This window comes from Leuciscus leuciscus (assembly GCF_965113295.1).
Source record: "Leuciscus leuciscus genome assembly, chromosome: 14".
Lineage (NCBI taxonomy): Eukaryota > Metazoa > Chordata > Actinopteri > Cypriniformes > Leuciscidae > Leuciscus > Leuciscus leuciscus.
The window spans coordinates 11385811-11407561 of record NC_138738.1 but is presented as its reverse complement, the minus strand read 5'-3'; the positions used below and the strand labels follow the sequence as shown (position 1 = coordinate 11407561).

The following is a 21751-nucleotide window of genomic DNA, read 5'->3' as shown; positions in this document are numbered from 1 at the left end:
TGTGTGTGTGTGTGTGTGTGTGTGTGTGTGTGTGTGTGTGTGTGTGTGTGTGTGTGTGTGTGTGTGTGTGTGTGTGTGTGTGTGTGCGTGTGTGTCTGTGTCACCACCAAAAGGTGAGTTAAACCTGACAAAAATTCATTTTGGAAGGTTTAAGCATTTACAACTTACTGTATATAAAAACAATGGAAGTCTATGGAATGTCCCCATTTAGATAGCTTAGTAAATGTGTGTGTGTCTCTGTGTGTGTGTGTGTGTGTGTGTGTGTGTGTGTGTGTGTGTGTGTGTGTGTGTGTGTGTGTGTGTGTGTGTGTGTGTGTGTGTGTGTGTGTGTGTGTGTGTTAGTGAGACAACAGGAGAACAGAGAGTCACTTCATATAAACTAGGTCTGGGTACTGCCAACTACCTCAAAATACCATACTCATTAATGCAATACATGCATCACGATATCATAATTGGATTGTGCCAGCAACTGAACCACGCGTGTCAGTCCGAAAGAGTGAATTGCGGGTTCAGTTTCAATCTTTCTCGCATAGAAGCAGTTCTATGCCATCAGTGGCACTGTTAAAACTATATTTTATTGTTCAAATCCAAAGTCAAGTGCTCTTATCATCTGTTGCTCAGGCCCTCAACTATGCATTGCCTCACATTCACCATTTTGCCGACTGGTTGAAGAGCGAAACTTGTAATAGAGCATTTATCCTAATATGAAATTCTCTGTAATATATGTTTGTCTGGTATGTTTATTTACTCACCACTTGTCCTGGAAGCCCTGGGGGTCCTTGTGGCCCCTGCAAACATTAGAAAATGCTGCATTTATCCCTACACAGACAAATATAAATCACCACATTCTATAAGAGCAAGATGTCTATGAAATACCCACAGGATCTACTGAACGTCACAGTACACTGATATTTAAGCGGTATCTGCTGAAATAGGCCTACGCGAAGAGGAAGAATACTGTAATTTTGCCAAAATCCAAGGGCAAACCGAAGACACAGAGGGATAAACAGAGCATGTGAAGAGGCTTTAAGCTGAAGCTGCAGAGATTGTCTAATGACCTCTGTGGAGAGACAGAGGTCAAACTCCTCTTAGCTGTTGGAAAGACTCCAATATTGCATTTTTATCTTACTATGGCTCCTGGAGTGCCTGCAGGTCCAGGTAACCCTCTGTTGCCCTGAGGTCCAGGAGGGCCCTTGAAGAATGAAGAGAAAATATTGAAGAGTGAGTAAACTCTGGTGGGTTAGTTATGTAACTCCAAAAACACACAGCCTCCTTCTGTGTATCAAATCGCCTGAAGGAAAGTGTTCATCTCTACTCAGCTGGAAAACTTACTTGAACTCCAATGCCTGGTTCTCCTTGGTCACCCTAAAATGACATGCATACACAAATAATCAGGACACAAATAGGGACAAAATAACAAACATGGTTCATGCTATTATGATTGATCTGAAATTACTGCTAATGAATGAAATTCTGGGGTCTATGTCAAATAATGCAGTATTTACCTTCACACCAGGAGCCCCTGGGGGTCCATTTCCACCCATCGGACCCTGAAATTCCAAACCAAAGGTTAGAAATAATATTTTTTTTATTTGAGTATGTACATAACTGAATATACGTACAGTTGGTCCTCTTATTCCTGGTTCTCCTGGATTCCCCTGTGCAAAATACACATTTGGTATGAACAGCAGGCTGATACAAATATAATGCACACAGACACACAAACACACACATGCACAGAAAAACAGCACAGACAAGCTCTGAATGGACAGACATACTGTATATTTCTGACAATGACTGCACACGAATACACATACACTACTGTTCAACTTTGAGAGCCGACATATTTTAAAATGTAATTTTTTCCTGTGATGGCATTATTCTAGTCTTCAGTGTCACATGATCCTTCAGAAATTATTCTAATTTGCTGATTTGGTGCTTTTATTATTATTACTTCAGTTGAAAATGGTTGTGCTGCTTAATAATTTCATTGTGGAAACCGTCATTCCAGGATTCTATGATGAATAGGAAGTTTAAAAGAACAGGATTCATTTGAAATAGAAATCTTTTGTAACATTATAAATGTCTTTACTGTCACTTTTCATTAATTTAAAGGGTTTATGCGTAATAAAATTGTTTTGTTTAAAAAACTTTTGAATGGTAGTGTATAAAAATTACAAACATTTACATTGCTTACAGAGACTTAAGACAAACACACAAACACACACACAAACAAACAAACTACACAGACAAGGACGGCCTCCTTCCCATTATTAGTAAAGCAGCCTACAATCTCAGCCACAGAAAACCTACCGGTCTGCCCAGCACTCCTGGGAACCCAGGCAAGCCCTAAAGAGAGAGGGAGGATGGAATGGAGGGACAGAAAGTGTAGAGAGATGGTGTGATGGTGATGGTACAAATGAGTGGAATTAGAAAATGAATGGAGTGGGATTACAAAAAGAAGTGGAGGAAAAGAGGAGACAGATTGGTTAGCGGATTGAAGCAGTGCTGCATTTGTTACTTTTGTGTGGTTGATCTATGGAGCCTCAAGCAAAGGAAGTCAGCTAGTGCTCACAGCAAGGCCTAGTACTCGCAGCAAATCCCCAGGCTTTCCTTCATGGCAAGCCCAAGAGAGGCTGCCATGTTGGGATGCTGTTACTCACAGGTAGGCCTGGTGGACCGGCCAGTCCCTTCAAACCCTGCTCCAGAGGAGAATAAATAAAGGTGTGAGTGAGAGCATAAACTCTCCTCTTCCTCTCCACTAAAGCTAAACTTTCTTTTCATCTCCATTTCATTAATGAGACAGCATGTTTTTATACTGTATGACTACTACATTACAACATACTTGACTTAACTAATGAAAAGCAAACTGACTATAAGTGTTGCAGAATTCACTAAACATTGTCAAACCTTCAAATGAGAGAAAGAGATTCGTGGAATTCACCATTCTCTGGTAATCTAACCATACCATGGTTTGTCATAACTATAGTACACCAATATGCATGACTGTTAAATCATAAGGATGCAAATTCATCATCAGAAGGTGGTACCTGCCAGTGAAAAATATGCAGTATGCAGTTCCAGTTCCAATATACAGTACTATGCAGTTCCTGTGATATCTTGGGTGGTTGCTAGGGTATTCTGGTTGGTTAATTGGTGGTTACTTACTGGACACAAAAGCCCATCCAAAATCTCTATGATTTTCTGGTTCACAGATAAGCCTTGGGTCCCTCCTTTAGTGTCAGTCTGTGTGTGTTTTTTTTGTTTTGTTTTTTGCCTGTTTTATCATCCACCAGGAACAAATTGTCTCATCGCTTAAAAAAATAACAGCACAGTTCTCCACAACAAGCCACACTATCTACAAATGGTGTGGGACAAGTTACATGCCAAAGTTTAATACTTAAGATTAAAGATGTGTTCAAATAACTAACCTTAATTAACCTTAAAACTAATAATTAACATCAACATTAATTAGACAAAGCAACTGAAATCCATTTCAATAAGTAAAAACTGGCAACACAGCTAATAGGAATTTGTTTCTCACCGGCTTCCCATCCTGTCCTTGTTTTCCTGGATCTCCTTGACTTCCCTAAGATAACAGAACCACAGTTTTATTGTAAAATTAAATAAAAAGAGAGAGAAGTTCTATTGTCAGTTAAGGCCAGTAAAAGGGTACACTCACCGGGGAGCCATCTTTTCCTCTCTCTCCACTGGCTCCTTTGTCCCCTTTCTCCCCACGAGCACCTGTGTAGCCCTGAGAGAGAAACACATCACAGATCAGACTGTCAACTAAGGTCAAAAACATATAAGGTAGAATCCACACATACAAACACTTCAGAAACTCCACCCTCACCCGCTCTCCCAGAGATCCTGGAGGCCCTACTGCACCAGGCTCACCTCTGATACCTTGGGGGCCTGGCAGACCCCTTGGACCAGGCAAACCACTCTGAGCGGTGGCAGAATCGCCCTTAGTAAAACACAGGCATAAATGCTCAAAATGTTACCACACACAAAATGAATAACTACAAATCTTTATCTCAGTTCACTGTACACTTCCATTAGTGTACTAAAATGTGAGCTTCATTTTGTTTTACCTTTGGTCCTGGAGGCCCTCCTAGGCCAGGCAATCCAGCCGGACCCTAAAAAGAGAAGATTTAATCCATATAAAAGCAAGAAAGTAGTTCCCTTTCAAGGGAACTCCCGTTGCGTCGAAAAGCTGACGCTATGGGAACGCTTTGCGTGATGACGTCTTGAAGCACATGTAAAATCAGTCCAATGGTGTGGCGGAACGTCAGAGGCGGGTGACGTCACGTACCAGGAAGCTATAAAAGCCGGCCCGAAACAGAAAACGAAAGCTTTCTGAGTCTTCAGTTGCGCTCTGTGTTGAATCTGTCCTTGTTATTTGGTGTTGTCTGTCTATATTATATATATATATTCAGTATGGCGAGCAAGCAGCAGTTTAGAGTGTGTGTCCATCCCTGCCCGCGTTATTTAACGGGAGGTGATACTCACACTCTTTGTGTTGTTTGTTTGGGTGAGGAGCATGCCCAGTCAGCACTCGAGGGTGGTGACTGTGTGCATTGCGACGCGCTTCCATTGCGCACGCTCCGATCCCGCTTGGCTCGGTTCAATCCCGATCGCGTTCCCCAGGGCTCGGGTCCCGCCGCGGCTGAGGCTCGGCGGCGATCTCAGACCTGGGGTTCGCAAATGGATCTGTCAGTGGATGTTGAGACGGGCTCTGCCTTATCTCAGCATCAATCTGACAGATCCAGTGCCTCTCATCAGGGTGTGGAAGCACGCATTGCGGTTTCTTCCCCCCCGATAGAGGCACCAATACTGCAACTGTCCAGCTCTGAGGAGTTGGATGTTGTGAGTATTGAAGCTGAGTCTGAGGATTCGCCACCTCAGTCTCATGCGTTTGAGGAACTGCTCGATGTTATTACTAGAGCAGTTGACAGACTATCTATTGAGTGGCCAGAGGATAGGCAGGACGTTCGTTCGAAAAGTAAGCTCGACGAACGCTTCCTGCCATCTCGTACACAGCCTCAGCGAAGAAGCCTTCCGTTTTTCCCCGATCTCCACACCGAGGTGTCGAAATCGTGGGGAAAACCGGTTTCATACAGAGTGTATGCACCACAAACATCCCACTATTCTTCCATTCACAAATATAAAGAATATGGTTATGGGGAGATGCCGAAGGTGGAGGAGACGCTTGCGAGCTATCTCTCTCCAGCAACGGCATCTTCCCTGAAAGCTCCTTCACTTCCCTCTAAGCCAGTAAAATTCACATCATCTCTGGTTCATAAATCGTATGCAGCCGCTGGTCAAGCTGCAGCGTGTCTGCATACGATGTCTATTATGCAAGCCTATCAGGCAGAATTATTGGGGGATTTAGAGGAGGGCGGAGGAATTGGTCCTGACACAGTGGCTGAACTACGCAGAGCCACAGATCTGTCTCTCAGGGCCACCAAGGAGACCGCTAAATCAATCGGGCGGTCTATGGCAGCCCTGGTGGCCACTGAGAGGCATCTGTGGCTCAATTTGAGCGATATAAAAGAGAAAGAAAAGCACGTTCTCTTAGATGCTCCGGTTTCCACTGTTGGTTTATTTGGTGATGCAGTAAACAGTGCGGTAGCTAAATCTCAGGAAGCTGCTAAACAGGCAGCTGCATTACAAAAACTTCTCCCCCGCCGTTCTTTCATTGAGGCTGCTGAGCGGGAGCAGCCTCACTCCTCTAAAAAGAGCGCTGAACATCGTGCCACTCAAAAACAGAGTGTGTCCTCTCGTGCTCCCCCACAAAAATCTCGGGGACACGGAGGGCGCTCTCAAACCCAGCAGTCTTCGAGGGGTAAAACGGATCTGCGGACCGTTATTACCGCCAAGAAGGCTGCTGGGAAAAAGTCCTGATGTCTGAGGGCTCAGGACAAATGAGGGTAGTCCCCCCGAAGCAGAGCGGTTAACACCTCTTTTCACGGTGCCCGTCTCTCTTCGGTGCCCTCAGGGGACCGTTCTGCCAACCCTGCCACCTCTGGTGTTACAGGGCGCAGCGGTCTCCGGCGAGCACATATCTCAAGGTCCACCCGGAAACGTAGTGGCCTCGGGATGCCCGCCCCCTCTGAGGAGGGTGCTAGAGCAGTCTGTTTGGTCGTTCCCTGCCGGTGCGCCGTTACAGGGCGACGAACCGACTACTCAACAGCAGGAGAAAAATACGGTGCCGTCTCTCTTCGGTGCCCTCAGGGGACCGTTCTGCCAACCCTGCCGCCTCCGGTGTTACAGGGCGCAGCGGTCTCCGGCGAGCACATATCTCAAGGTCCACCCGGAAACGTAGTGGCCTCGGGATGCCCGCCCCCTCTGAGGAGGGTGCTGGAGCAGTCTGTTTGGTCGTTCCCTGCCGGTGCGCCGTTACAGGGCGACGAACCGACTACTCAACAGCAACAAAATCCAGAAACCAGTCTCGAGAGACTGGTACCTCTAGTAGAATCTTTGACAGCGTGGAAGCTACTGTCAAATGTTTCTCGTTGGGTCCTGCAGACCGTGGAAAAAGGGTATTAGATACAATTCTATTAACGCCCACCGCGGTTTATGGGGGTCCTGCCCACAGTGGTGGGCCCCGAGCAGGTTCTGGTTATGGAACAGGAAGTAAACACTCTGTTAGAGAAAGGGGCCATAGAATATGTACCCCCATCCAACAGGGAAACCGGGTTTTACAACCGGTACTTCATAGTTCCAAAAAAGGACGGGGGATTGCGTCCCATTTTAGATCTTCGAGTTCTGTACGAGTACATGCAGCTCAAGTTCAAAATGTTAACCTTGAGACAGATCAGGTCCGAGGACTGGTTTGTCACGATAGACCTCAAGGACGCATATTTCCATCCGTCCGTGTCATTGGAAGTTCCTGAGGTTTGCTTTCGGGGGCAAAGCATACCAATATCGAGTTCTTCCATTCGGCCTAGCTTTATCACCCCGCACTTTCACCAAATGCGTGGATGCAGCTCTGGCGCCTCTGCGCCTCCGGGGTATTCGCATCACGAACTACATCGACGATTGGTTGATTTTAGCTCAGTCGCATTAGATGGCGGTTCAACATCGAGATGTTGTTCTCGCCCATATGAAAGAGTTGGGGTTACGGCTGAACGCCAAGAAGAGTGTGCTTTCTCCATTTTAGAGGACCACTTTTTTAGGCGTGGTTTGGGATTCAGTGTCGATGCAGGCGCGCCTGTCATCGCCACGCTTCGATTCCATCCTGGCAGCTGTGAGAAGTGTAAAGCTAGGCCCGCTACTCACTGTCAAACAGTTCCAGAGACTGTTGGGTCTCATGGCAGCAGCTTCCAACGGGATACCTTTTGGACTGCTGCACATGAGGCCCCTGCAGTGGTGGCTCAGGACCAGAGGGTTTTTCCCCGAGGGGCAACCCATTTCGCACAATCAAGGTCACGCGGTGATGCCTACGTGCCTTGGTTATGTGGAAGAAACCTTGGTTCCTGTCCCAGGGCCCAGTGCTGGGAGCTCCTTGTCGTCGCAAACTGCTAACGACGGATGCTTCCCTCACGGGTTGGGGAGCGATCCTGAGGGTCGCTCATCTCAAGGTCTGTGGGAAGACCATCATCGTTCCTGGCATTCTATAGCCTAGAGATGTTAGCTGTCTTCCGGGCTCTGAGGAGCTTTATCACAGGTCTCAGGGGACACCATGTGTAGTACATACGGACAACACGTCGGTAGTCGCCTATATCAAGGGGGTTTGCGCTGGCATGCTATATCCTCTTGTGGTCCCAGGGGAAGTTGCTGTCACTCAAGGCAGCCTACATCCCCGGGGTCCAGAATATAGGAGCAGACACTCTGTCGAGACAGGGGCCGAGGCCCGGGGAATGGTGGCTCCACCCCCGAGGTGGTGGAGCTGATATGGAAATTATAAGTGGATCTGTTTGCGTCTCGAGAGACGTCTCACTGTCCACTTTGGTTCTCCTTCACGCATCCAGCTCCTCTGGGACTGGATGCTATGGTACAGACGTGGCCGAGGCTACGTCTGTACGCCTTTCCCCCAGTTGCTCTGCTCCCGGGAGTTCTGGAAAGAGTTCGCAGGGACCGGGTTTGCCTGCTTTTTATAGCCCCGCGCTGGCCGGGCAGAGTATGGTTTCCCGATCTTGTGTCCCTCCTCGACGGGCATCCTCTGGAGTTACCCGTCAGGAGGGACCTTCTGTCCCAGGCAGAGGGCTCGATATTTCACCCTCGGCCAGAACTGTGGAACCTGTGGGCTTGGCCTCTGAGGGGGCCCAGCTCATAGAGTCAGGTCTCTCAACCGAGGTTGTTGAGACCATTCTACAGTCCAGAGCTCCCTCCACGAGGAAACTTTATGCCCTGAAGTGGAGAGTATTCACTTCTTGGTGTAGTGACCGTCGGTTGGACCCAGTCCACTGCCCAATTGGTACAGTGCTGGAGTTCCTGCAGGAACGGTTCACTGCAGGTCTGACCCCGTCCACTTTAAAGGTCTATGTGGCGGCCATAGGTGCTTACCACAGTCCTTTGGGTGGAATGTCTGTGGGGAAAGACCCCTTGGTATCTCGTTTCCTTCGTGGCACTTGGAGGTCCTCCTCCCTTTCGAAATCGGACCAGGAGGCGAATAATTTGCTTTGCCCTGTTCGGGCGTTAGACGCGTATGTCCACAGAGCTGCCCTGTGGCGTAAAAGTGACTTTTGCTCCCCTAACAAGGGAGGTCCAGTGTCTAAGCAAAGGATGAGCAAGTGGGTGGTTGAGACTATCTCACTGGCTTATGAGGCGGCTGGACAGCCTTCTCCTTTGGCTGTCCGGTCGCTCTCTACTAGGAGTATGGCGGCCTCTAAGGCCCTTATATCAGGAGTATCGTTACAGGACGTCTGTGATGCGGCAGGCTGGTCCTCACCGCACACCTTCGTCAGGTTCTACTCTCTGGATTTAGACTCTACTCTAGGGTCTCATGTTTTGTCTTCTTAGTGCTGCTCACATGATTACACACAGGACAGACATTTGTAGCTATGGAGGCGTTGGTATAGACGTTCCCATAGCGTCAGCTTTTCGACGCAACGGGAGTTCCCTTGAAAGGGAACGCCTCAGTTACGACTGTAACCTCGGTTCCCTGAAGAGGGAACGAGCGTTGCGTCGCCTTGCCATATCTCCTTCATGCCTGTCAGCGCGACTTCAGACTTTACGAAGCTTTCGCTTTCTGTTTCGGGCCGGCTTTTATAGCTTCCTGGTACGTGACGTCACCCGCCTCTGACGTTCCGCCACACCATTGGACTGATTTTACATGTGCTTCAAGACGTCATCACGCAAAGCGTTCCCATAGCGTCAGCTTTTCGACACAACGCTCGTTCCCTCTTCAGGGAACCGAGGTTACAGTCGTAACCGAGGCGTTTTTGAACTAGTGCTGTCAAATCGATTAATCGCGATTAATCACATCTAACATAAAAGTCTTTGTTTTACATAATATATGTGTGTGTATATATATTATTATATATATTTATATATATTAAATATATATGTCTGTGTGTATATACTGTATTTACACACACACACATTTATATATATACAGTATATATATATATATATATATATATATATATATATATACACACACAGACACACACAAACACACACACTCGCACACATAAATATATGTAAATACTGTATAATAATATATACACACACATATATTATGTAGAAAAAATAATATTAAAAATCAATTAATCGATTTGACAGCACTAGTTTGAACATACACCAAGCATCTAATGAAAGCAAAAATTGCTAGACACTCCATGGCTGGTAAAATATATATTTGTTCAAGGAAATTTAATGAACTTTGTTCAAGAAAATGCACCAGCAATATATATATGAACAAAGTTCATGTTTATTAAATTTCATTAAATTGAATGCATAAATGATAGCAGTGGTACTTACACCTGGCCCTCTGTCCCCTTTGTCCCCTTTCTCTCCCTGCAACAAAGACAAACTCATAATCTCATTTCTACAATAACTTTATATCAAGTGTCTTCTTTAATCAGCTCTTTATCCTCTACAAGTAACAAAATCTTGTAGAAAAATCTTTACCTTGTCCCCAGGTCTGCCAGCTTCTCCAAGTTCACCGGCTCGTCCCGGTACTCCTGGTATTCCTGGCTTTCCGGGTTCACCTGCCTGTCCTGGCGGACCCTCTGGGCCTCTCTCTCCAATTGCCCTGCCTGGAGGACCCTGTGGGCCAGGCGGCCCTTTCTCACCATGCTCTCCTTTCACACCTCGCTCACCTGAAAGACCTCGTGCACCCTGAAAGCCAGTATGCAAAGAAGAGAAAACAAGGTTTAAAAAAGAAGAGGAGAGGACACTGGAGAAATATGGAGAGTTGCTGGATGTTTTCAAACCAGAACTCAGTTTCAGCACCACGGACAGCAATATAGTTTTAGCATGCTCTTCATTGGATAAGGTCCTGTAACACGCTACTCCAACTGTTGAAATACCAGACACCACTCTGTCGCATAATGTATCCACGATTTTAACTCACATCTGCTCCTGCAGGGCCTCTAGGTCCGACATCTCCTTTATCGCCCCTCTTTCCCTCAGCCAGATCACTGAACTTTACTAGATTGCTTCGGTCATCAAATAATAGTTTTAGTTCTTTGACCTAAAATGGAAATTTTATGTAAATGATAGGAGAGAGAGTGACATGTACATCTACATGCAAACATGTCAATCTTGTTGATTCTCAGTAAAATTCCTCAGTACCTCAATGCCATATTCTGAGAATGCTCTCTTCACATCCTGTGACAAAACCGGGGGAAAACAATATTAGTCATCTTGCTAGCCATGCATGTGTGACTCTGCGTGCACGAACGTTTTCCTTACTGCCACAGTTCCTGGTCTGCCATCCTCTCCTGGATCACCCTGTCAGTCAGAAGAGTTGAATTATTACAGTCAGGTATGCTGAGAACTGCCTTATGTCAGCTCTGAGAGCAGTGAATACACATGCGTAAAAATACACTCACCACATCTCCTTTCAAGCCTGGTAGACCTCTTTCCCCCTACAAAGGTCACATTATGACAACTTAATAATAAAAAAATAATAATAAAAAAAAACACAAAACAACACACTCTCTTACACACACACACACACACACACACACACACACACACACACACACACACACACACACACACACACACACACACACACACACACACACACACACACAAACTTACTCTTGCTCCATCAGCTCCTGGAACTCCAGGTACTCCCTGATTGATAGAAAACAATGCATACAGTAAGTAAGACAGGATACATAGCTGCATATTGCTGGTAATTCAAACTGCAATGCAATATATGCATTTGGGCTATAATAAATTACTAAACAAGATTTTCACAGTTTTAGAAGAAAAAGAAGTGGTGCTTTTTTCTCAAGTGCAAAAATACTAAGTCTCTAAAAACAACTTAAGAACCAGCAGTGGTAGAGGTTACTTACAGGGGTTCCTGGAGGGCCCTGGGGCCCTGGAATAGGGATTGCCGGCTCCCCTTTAATATAGACCACCTGGAAGAAATAGAGAAGGATAGAGATATACATCCCTTTGCATAAATTTAGATAATTATTGTAGGATTAATAGAGTAGCAGAGTATTCGATTTATATTCAAACATTTGCACAACACAAACGCACAGGTCCTGGTGGTCCGACGTTTCCAGGAACTCCAGGGGGTCCAATGGGACCTTGCGGGCCAATAAGTCCTGCAATGCCCTGATCACCTTTTATCCCATCTCGACCCTGAGGAAGAGTGAGCAACAGAGAGAGAGAGAAGATGAGAGAAATAACCATGATCCAAATTAATTCCTTAATTAATGGGCATAAATTTGCACATCAAATAAACTCATCAGTGAAGAGTTTCTCCCATAAGGCTGCTGACTCATAATTACTGACTGCACTCAGCATCAAGCACAGGAAGGAGAGCATCCACGCATTTAAAATATGTGTGAGAGTGTGTGTATATGTTTGCGAGTGTGTTTCTATGATTGAAAACATCCATTTAACATCAAATCTGATTTGGGCTGATGGGAAAATTAGCTGTGCGAGACAAAAGCAAAAAGCGAGTAAAAAGGGCAGAGAGACATAATGGCATGGACTGAATAACGTAAAGCAACAAAATCTGAGTACATTTAAAGTGAAATGTGGTCACAGGATGAAAACAGCAGGTACAGGCTTAGAGATAGTAGAGTACAACATGAAACATTATCAGGCGACACTTTGATGCCAGATAGAGAATGAGATCCGCAAATGGTAATAATAACCTTTTCCATAACATAGGTGTAGGAAAAGTCAGAATGTACATTTTTAAAGTGTTATGTAGTGCTGAGTATGATAAGCTGTGATGGACTTGTCTTGTCTTGTGTTGTGAGAGGCAGGAAGAGAGTGAGAACAGGATGATCAGGAAGATAAGTACGAGAGACTCACGTCTCTTCCAGCGGCCCCCTGCTCTCCTTTGTCTCCCTGCGAAGGAAGCATAACCAGATTTAATCAGTGAGGCTAATTATCTAAAAAATTACAATGTAGTCATACAATAGATGTTTTATTACCTTTCGACCATCCTCTCCTGGCACGCCATCCTCGCCCTGAAAAAGTTTGATAGAAAACGAGGCACTAAACACAGACATCTGGATGAGTGCGAGGCGCGTTTTCATAATTTCTGTAATCAAGACTTCCTGTAATCAGCTCTTCCTGTTTTGGTATGAGAACTCTTGTAATTTTGTGCAGCTCATTCAAGCAGTAATTTCTCTTCTAAACGCTTCGTGCGACACGCAGCCATGTATTACAGATATATGACGGGTGCCATCCAGCCCAATATAGCTCCCGCAATTACCACAGCTGGTTCAGGGCTGTGATCAGTAAATCAGAAGAAGCTGCAGGACGAGCGGGTTTTGCGTGAACCTAGCTCCAGTGGCGCAATCTGTCTGAGTCAGGTTAACTGAACATTAGTACACGGCTGACTGAAATTCCTTACATATTTTAACTATAAAGCATATATTAGGGTGAGTTACCTCCCACTGAATGCTCATTAGGCTGCTAAGAGGGTGATTTATAATCAGCAGGATGGTTTAATTGTCTCATTTATGGAGGACAAGGTGTGGTTACTAAAGTGGAACAAGTGTTTGCTTACTGCATTCTAGATTGAGCTGAGTTAATTAAAAAATAAAATAAAAAAATAAACTCAGGAAGTGCCAGCTTGGAAATTCATACATTCTACTCATATTACAATGGGGTTGTTGAAAATATCAACAGTAAGGGGTTTGTGAGAATATGGTACATGCATATATTGCATGTACAGTAGATTCAAAGGTTTTTGAATAGATGTTGGGTTCGCATTCAGATTACAGCTTCACTTACAGCTTTTCCAAGCAGTCCTGGTTTCCCATCCTCCCCTGCTTTACCCTGAAATAAAACAAAACATTATTTTGACGTGATAACGGACTTATGTGCCGGTGTGGGAATTTGTATGGGTAAATGATTTTCCTTACACAAATTAAGCCATGATATTACTCACAGGTATGCCATCAGTTCCTGGGGGACCAGGTGGTCCTGAAGGCCCCTGAGGCCCTCTTAGTCCCGGCAATCCCTAGGACACAACAATTTAATGTTTATTTATCCAGCATCAAAAGTTTCTGACTGAAAACTGATTTGTAGCCACCAATAGTGGCAACATCATGATACAAAACAAACAGATTTGGCATAGGGAGGAATAGAAGTACTCACATCTCGTCCGGGATCCCCTTGTTTTCCTGGGTCACCCTACAAAACCAAAGACAATTAGGAAATGATTCAAACTGATTGAGGATTCTTTGAATATTAGGCTGATGCAAGGCTGATCATGAAGTGATCTGACCCGTAATCCGGGAGTTCCAGGAAGACCAGGTTTCCCATCCTGACCGGGTCGTCCATCCAATCCAGCCACTCCTCTTTCTCCCTGCACATGCATACGCACATGTGCGTGAAACAATCAAAACTAGCTGTGACACACACATATTATCCATGCATACAAACACTCAACATCCCTGTCAAAATCAAATTTTCAAACCAGCATTGGGTTGTCACCAACTTGAATGAATAATAATGAAAATGGGTTGACTGATAGATCCAATCTTTGTCATTAACAACACCAAACGCATGCCAAACGCAGAAATCATCAGCTTAATGTAATAATCAATGATGTCCTGCCTAAAAACCTACACAATGATTATGAAAGGAACAGAGATCAAAAGGATAAATTACTGTAGATGAGTACTGGTACACAAGTATACGTCACAAGGGTCAGACACAACTGTCTCTCTGAGAGGAAACAGAAAGCTGCCAAATGGTTTACAATATTTCTCGAGACATCAGTAAAATCTTGTTTTCTCATTTCCTCCCACTGCGAAACAAAGCCTTGTTTCAATTCTATAGCACAAATAGTAAACAAAGATTAAACAGTCTTGCAGACAGCCAAAAACTAATAATTGCAGTGCTAGTGAGACCTGCTATTTAAAACCCCAAGAGGTAAAACCTGACATAATGAAGTGTGTCACAGCTGCTGCAGAATAGAGAGATCCATGACTAAGCAGTTATATTTATACTTTACACTGATGATTAGTGCAGCCAGCGTTACCATTTCAGCCATTTTTCAGCTGTCATCCACTGTATGGCACTTACTTTCAAAATATTGTCATTGCTGTACTCTAAAATAGAATGATTTTGCAAAGGCGCTTATCCCTGCCTTTGAAGAAATATTTAAGAAAGCGTCTTATTTTGTAGACGCTTCACTCCAAAAGTAATTGACAGCAAAAAAAATTGCAGCGCAAGATGAAGCAATGTGTTCAATGTCTTGAACAGACAGAACTTAAGACCATAATGATAATAGAGGAAAGTGATCAGACATTACAATCCATTTAAAATCAAATTAACTTACATTTAATTTATCCATCTATAAATAAAATCCATTGCAGGTTACGTGCCACTTGGTACTTGCTTTTTGTTAAAAGTGACTTTTTTTAATACTTTTATTCAGCGATGACGCATTCTGATCAAAGTGACATTAAAAACGTTTACATTAGCCGCTTCTCCACCGTCAGCCAGAACGGTTATAATAGCGGTAAGAAACGGTTCCAGTTCATTTCCAGTTGAGCTTGGTTCGGCACGGCATATCCGTATACAAAATGTATACTGTATATGTAAATATATAATTTATTTTAAATTGTAAAACATTTTATTGCATTTCTGATCAAATAAGTGTTTTTTTTTGTTTTTTTTTACATTTCAAAAATCTTACCGACCCCAAACTTACGGTATGGTAGTATATATAATATACAAATACAAAGATCGTTAGCTCTGTTCCATTTATTAGCAACTTTTGGATAAATGCTTTGCTCAACAGTGATTAAGCCAGATAATGATTTTAGCAATTAGGGCTGGGGAAAGAAATCATTCCCAGATGCATTTTAATACTTTTACTGAACAATTTTTTATTTACTTAATTTTATTTTTTCATTAAAATAACATTACAGGCAAGGGTTGTAAAATATTTGCTACACTCTTTTGACATTTTTCACGAACATGACATAAAAATCATATTTTGTGTCCAACTGGAGCTAAAGAAACAACAGCCTATTCATGCCTGTCAAATCCAAACATAGAACCCTTAAGCAACCCATAACTTCCACGTATGTTGAAAAGTGAACCACTAGGTCTACTGCATGATTTATTTTAAATGATTTGCGGCTGAAAGGCATAGCTGAAAAATTGATGCATCAAATATTGTTTTGTAATCACATCATGATTCCCTGAATCAAAATTTAAATGGACCTGTGAGGTGTCCCATGTGTAAAACTGAACCTGCAGCCTTTGCATTAAGATTCAGAGATTAAACCACAAGGCTATTACTACTTCCTGTCAGGGATGTCAGGACCTGTCACTCATACACACATGATTTAAAAATAAAATAATGTTTTGTGCTAAATATGTTTTTATTTAATGTTTTGTGGTCATGTTAATGATCTCAAAAAAGAGTGTTTGGTGTTGTTTTGGGACAGGAGGGTCAAACGCTTTATTTCTCTGGAAATCTACAGCCTGGACACAGTAGCCAGAAAACTAAAGACAGCATGACGTCCCACAGTTAACAGAGAAACCCGGCTCTCTTACCTTGTCTCCTGGACTGCCCCTATCACCTGGGTCACCCTTGAAGAAACAGAAAGTAGAATGAGATATTAAAGACTGCTATCAAAGGTAATGACATATTACATAATTAAGTGAAAATTAATAAAGTGAGGTTCTATAGATTTAATGACAATTGATTATCTGAATGTTTAGAAAGAAACCAGTTGTAAAATGTTGTCACTGCCCTAAGCTGTACTGTGAGTGTATCACTATATTTACAGTCAGTATGTACATGGCCATAGAGACACAAACAGGTACACAAACAGATGAAAGAAATGTGTAAATGGCTACAAGGCACAAAAGCACAAAAGAGAGGTACTTACTCTGGCTCCTGGTAGACCACGCTGCCCCTCAGAACCCTAATAAAACAAATAGTTTCAGATACAAATCCTATTACTCTCAATAACACATACTGTTTGATCTCCATGCTGACTTACGCTTGGTCCTGCAGGGCCTGAAGCTCCTCCTTCACCCTTTTGACCTTTAGCCCCATGCTCCCCTGGGTCACCTGCCTCTCCCTGGTGTTAGAACGAGTATCACAATGACAAAATCAGAATATGTGTGATAGACAGAATTAAAAGACTATGAACATTTTACTGTACCTTTTCTCCTCTGTCACCTTTCAGCTGTTTCTCTCCAGTTGTCTAACAAAATAAAAAAAAATAAAAAAAAAATAAAAACAACTTCTTATATAAAGGGGGTTTAAAAAGAGATAATGATAATAAAAACATACCACATCTCCAGGCGGCCCAGGGGGACCTATAATTCCCTATAATTCCCCATAATTAAGATTGTTAGATGACAGTTTCATTGTTTGTGTGATGGTCCAAATATTTGTGATACAAGTTTTTAATCTTTCACCTGCTCGCCCTTTGGGCCTCTTGGTCCATTGGGGCCAGGGGTACCCTGCGCAAAACAAAACTCTGATTACATGACCAGACAAAGAAACCAATAATCTAACCCAACAGTGCTAAATATATCGCAGTAGATATCTGTTGTTGTTTTATTTGGAGGCTAGGTTGATGTTTTTAATGGGATACTCCACTTTAAAATGAAAATTCTGTCATCATTTACTCACCCTCATGTTGTTTCAAACCTGTATGAATTTCTTTCTTCTGCTGAACAGAAAGGAAGATATTTAGAAGAATGTCAGTAACCAGACAGTTTTTGGTACCATTGACTTCCATAGTATATTTTTTTCCAACTATGGAAGTCAATGAGACCAAAAACTGTCTGGTTACTGACATTCTTCTAAATATCTTCCTTTCTGTTCAGCAGAAGAAAGAAATTCATACAGGTTTGAAACAACATGAGGGTGAGTAAATGATGACAGAATTTTCATTTTAAAGTGGAGTATCGCTTTAACTGTATGGTTAGGGCTGTGCTATATAGCTAAACAATTTATCACGATATAATATTTCATTTCGTTCGGTATCGATAATTATTGGCATTTTTTATAACCTTTTTTTTTTAGTAGACAAGTAGAAAAGTTTGAATTTAAACCACTGTTTTTTTTTATTTATCCACATTATTAACACAAACAACAAATTATATTAGTTTTAGCAGTCAAAAACAAAATAAAATGTACACAAAAAAACTTCTTTATGTCTTATATTAAGATAAAAAAGTAAGTGTTAAAGAAACTCTTGAACTTAAATAAAAGGTTACAAAATGTGTGCAATGTAAAAGTGTAAACGTAGAACAATCAAGGCAAACTTTGAGGTAGATAAACATCTGTTATAAGTAGGGGTGTAAGGGTTCACAAAATTCTCGGTTCGGTTTGATAGGACACAGTGGTGTCACGGTTCGGTGCGTTTTCGATACAGCAAAAAGAAAGAAATGCAGAGAAATTTCCTTGATTTAAAAAAAAAGAAGATTATTAAAAGAAAAATTATTTTTAAATAAGTGTGAGTTTTCCTACATCTTGAAACTTTTAGTTTTATAAATGGGGGTAATCTTTGAAGGATAAACAAATAATGTTTTGGTCATCACATTAAAAATAACATTTAAATATGATAATATTTGAGTTTTGAAATGCTGGAAAAAGATGAGTGATATACTTGAAAGCATTTTACTAATCCTGCCAAACTGTCATGGTTACAGTTAGTGTTACTACATTAAATCCATGGTGAATGTTGCTGATCTGTGGACTTAAAGCCTATAACTAGTTCATTCATGGCACAATGTTTCTCCTGGTTTCCACGCCAGCGCTTTTTGGTCTAATAGAGATCTAATAACGGAGAAATTTGAATGCTTCTCACTAGATCTTGCAGCGATATTATTTCTTCAGTGGCGAATTCAAAGGCTTTCTTTACTGGACCTCTTAGCGCTGTGTAGAAACAGTGTCGCTTGATCAAGATCAGTTCACGCTGCACTGACATTGGTCCAAACTGAGCATGAAGCACAAAATAATGAGTAGCGCAGCTTTCGTTCCGCTTTCATAACGTTTGCCATTTGATGTTGGGAAACGTTGTGGTGGTCGCGCCATCTTTAACTTCGCAGTCCACTTACGAATCACGGTCGAATGGAACGCAGATTCAGTCAACATGATGTGGAGTGCGCAGTTCACAGTTTTTAGACGCGGTATGTAAACGGCCCCAAGATCTACGGGCGATGCACGCACATTTTAATGAAAATATCGAGCGCAATATCGAACAATCTTCATATTGTTACCGACAATTGTGAACCATCGATAAATACCGATACCGTTTTATCGCCCAGTCCTATGTATGGTTGTAGAGAAATCTCATTAAACAATAAGATATTAGTTTGGGGTCATGGGTCTGAAAACATTGAGCTCTTAGTATCACTGGTCACTACAAAGAACTATATGATAAAGCGGCTACAAATAAAGGATGTAACGAAAATTGTATGCCATTAATTTGCGGACAAAATGGAATTATATATTCATATTCATATTTCACTATTAATCTATTATCTATTCTATTAATATTCCTATTCCTCATGCTTTAATGTTGCACTGTGAATTAAAGGGATAGTTCACCCAAAAATGAAAATTCTGTCATCATTTACTCACCCTCAAGTTGTTCCAAACCTGTATGAATTTCTTTCCTCTGCTGAACACAAAAGATGATATTTTGAACAATGTCGGTAACCAAACATTTTATGGGACCCCATTGACCTCCACAGTACTTTTTTTCCATACTATGGAAGTCAATGGGGTCCAACAACTGTTTTGTTACTGACATTCTTCAAAATATCTTCTTTTGTTTTCAGCAGAGGAAAGAAATTCATACAGGTTTGGAACAACTTGAGGGTGAGTAAATGATGACAGAATTTTCATTTTTATGAATGCATGTGAATGAGTGCAATTGTCTTTCATTCAGGAATAAAATCCAGACTGAGTATAAATAATTCTAGTTCAAAAAGAATGGTAATACAAATATTTAGTTAAGTGTGACCAAGCCTTAATTATGATGTAATACATTTAGTCAGCCATATGTCTTACATTTCGTCCATCTTCCCCCGGATCACCCGTGTCTCCTTTTGGCCCAGGTTGACCTGATTGACCCGTTATTCCCTTAAATATTAAAGGAACACTGTTAGGATCTGGCTGGAATACAAGTTACAATGATTCGTAGCATCACATAACAAATCTGCATACTCACTCTTAGACCTCTCTCCCCTGGTTTACCTGGCAACCCTGATTCTCCCTGAAAGACAAGAGAAACAGAGCAACATTACATACAAAAAACACAAACATACTCATAAATAGAGAAAAGAAATAGGGAAAAAATTAAACATACTGGAATACCATCCTCTCCTTTGTCTCCTTTTAGTCCCTATAAAATAAAATAAAAACAAGAGATTAGACTTCAAGAAATAATGAAATCTTATGTATGCACTGTTACAAGAACAGTTTACCACATCTTATTCACTAAAAATAATTACACTTTCATAAATAACGATACAATTCCATATTTCTGAGGCTACAGGTGCACATACAGTATCTTTAATTGAGTGTGGAGTAGCATCTGAAGACACCTATTACCTTGACTACTTGTTACTTCTCTGAGAAAGAAAGATGTTAGAAGAAAAACAAGAAAGAGTTAAATGTTAAAAACACATAAAAAAAAACAGAATAGTCACAGAGCTGATAAAGTAGAGATAGATGGTAAAAGTAGTAACTTTCAGAAAGACCTAATATGACAGACACACTTAACCCCCCCAAAAATGTTGGTTGATGACTATTATTTGCAGATGAAGTTGTTAGAAGCAGCATTTAGGCCTGTGTACTGTACATGTATAAATGTGTGTAGACTCTCACATCTTTCCCTCTGAGGCCCATGGGCCCCTGTGAACCAGGATTGCCTGCCTCCCCTCTCTCCCCTGAGTCACCTTGACTGCCCTAGAGTCACACAGAGAAAAGAGGGCGAGCAATATATGACAACTTATTCAGGCTAATGCGGAGTCACTGGAATGAGAGAGACAGTTTAAGGGCCCACTTTACCTTTGCACCAGGTTTTCCAGACAATCCAATGAGACCCTGAATAAATAAACAAACAGCTATTGAAGAATTCAGTGTTTCTTTCTCATTGTTAGGATGAGGGAAATGTAGATGTGCTATCTCTTTCTGGTTTCTTTAAACTGTACTATTCAAATACAGTTACAGAACTATACAGTTTCGACATTCGTAATTGTATTATTCAATTGCAATTGTTTTTCTTTCATGCATTTTTTTGCATAATGAAATGTGATTAGTCTTCTTCCACTGCAAATATGGAGTCACTTTGTGTTGATTCTCATGCACAAAAGACAAAAAACAAGAAGTGACATTTAGATTTTTACATTTATGCAATTAGCAGACAATTCTATCCAAAGTGACAAAAGAGGAACAAAAGCAATTCGTCAAGTATCCAAGAATTCTTGTAATATATAATGTAATGTTTATTAGATAACTAGACTAGGAATATGTTGAATGTTATGACTACTACTACAGCAGTTGATTCAGCATTTCATTTCCACAGAACAAAAGCCCTGAAACCAAAGCTTTACGGCTATACTTTTACTGCTTTCCATGCTCTGGTATTTTCATCAGCAAATTCAAATCTAGTGTAGGCTTGCTGCAGTAGTCAGTGTTACCGGTGTTACACGGTGTTCAGTCGTACACCAATTACATTACTTGCCCATTACGGCACTGCCCACACTGTTGTTTTGCTTTTTTATAGAAATAAAAAACATTTTGTTCAGTTGGACAACGGACACTACAGACTGAAAGCATCTGCTCCATACAGTATGAGCTGCAGAGTCGCAGCACAGTGCAACAGGAGTCAGATTTCACTTATCACGTGAAGAGAGTAAGGAGAGATGACTGACAAGTTGGTGGCAAAGGATTTGGTGCGCAACAGATCCTGAATACATGCGATCATGAATTTTGAAAGCGAAGTAAAAAGCGAGCATGCATTCAAAAGCGATTTTGATACCCTGCATACTGATAGTGGCTCCTTGATGGCCGCAAATTATAGGCCTAATTACACAGAGCACACGTGATCTCTAATTTATAAGCGAATGTGAAAAGTGAGCACGCATTCAAAAGAAATCC

The 21751-nt window shown here is 42.0% G+C and overlaps 1 protein-coding gene across 4 annotated transcripts in view; it reads right to left on the bottom strand.

The window, feature by feature from the left end:
- col7a1 (collagen, type VII, alpha 1) overlaps positions 1–21751 on the bottom strand; it is a 78610-nt gene that overhangs the window by 17685 nt on the left and 39174 nt on the right. For 3 of the 4 annotated variants that reach the window (XM_082137100.1, XM_082137103.1, XM_082137102.1), the window contains exons 52-87: positions 20660–20695; positions 20477–20557; positions 19956–19991; positions 19818–19862; positions 19658–19729; positions 17050–17094; positions 16922–16957; positions 16791–16832; positions 16626–16706; positions 16512–16547; positions 16174–16209; positions 13886–13966; positions 13756–13791; positions 13547–13618; positions 13390–13434; positions 12582–12617; positions 12460–12495; positions 11671–11775; positions 11481–11546; positions 11221–11256; positions 11007–11042; positions 10867–10905; positions 10747–10782; positions 10526–10645; positions 10081–10290; positions 9931–9966; positions 4095–4139; positions 3854–3967; positions 3683–3754; positions 3545–3589; positions 2664–2699; positions 1623–1658; positions 1506–1550; positions 1333–1365; positions 1130–1192; positions 753–788 (exon numbers count right to left, since the gene is read on the bottom strand). In XM_082137100.1, the coding sequence (XP_081993226.1) occupies positions 753–788; positions 1130–1192; positions 1333–1365; positions 1506–1550; positions 1623–1658; positions 2664–2699; positions 3545–3589; positions 3683–3754; positions 3854–3967; positions 4095–4139; positions 9931–9966; positions 10081–10290; positions 10526–10645; positions 10747–10782; positions 10867–10905; positions 11007–11042; positions 11221–11256; positions 11481–11546; positions 11671–11775; positions 12460–12495; positions 12582–12617; positions 13390–13434; positions 13547–13618; positions 13756–13791; positions 13886–13966; positions 16174–16209; positions 16512–16547; positions 16626–16706; positions 16791–16832; positions 16922–16957; positions 17050–17094; positions 19658–19729; positions 19818–19862; positions 19956–19991; positions 20477–20557; positions 20660–20695 (2061 nt within the window). Of the gene's footprint in view, positions 1–752; positions 789–1129; positions 1193–1332; positions 1366–1505; positions 1551–1622; positions 1659–2313; positions 2350–2663; positions 2700–3544; positions 3590–3682; positions 3755–3853; positions 3968–4094; positions 4140–9930; positions 9967–10080; positions 10291–10525; positions 10646–10746; positions 10783–10866; positions 10906–11006; positions 11043–11220; positions 11257–11480; positions 11547–11670; positions 11776–12459; positions 12496–12581; positions 12618–13389; positions 13435–13546; positions 13619–13755; positions 13792–13885; positions 13967–16173; positions 16210–16511; positions 16548–16625; positions 16707–16790; positions 16833–16921; positions 16958–17049; positions 17095–19657; positions 19730–19817; positions 19863–19955; positions 19992–20476; positions 20558–20659; positions 20696–21751 lie in introns of all 4 variants that reach the window. The other variant, XM_082137101.1, reaches the window with a different exon arrangement.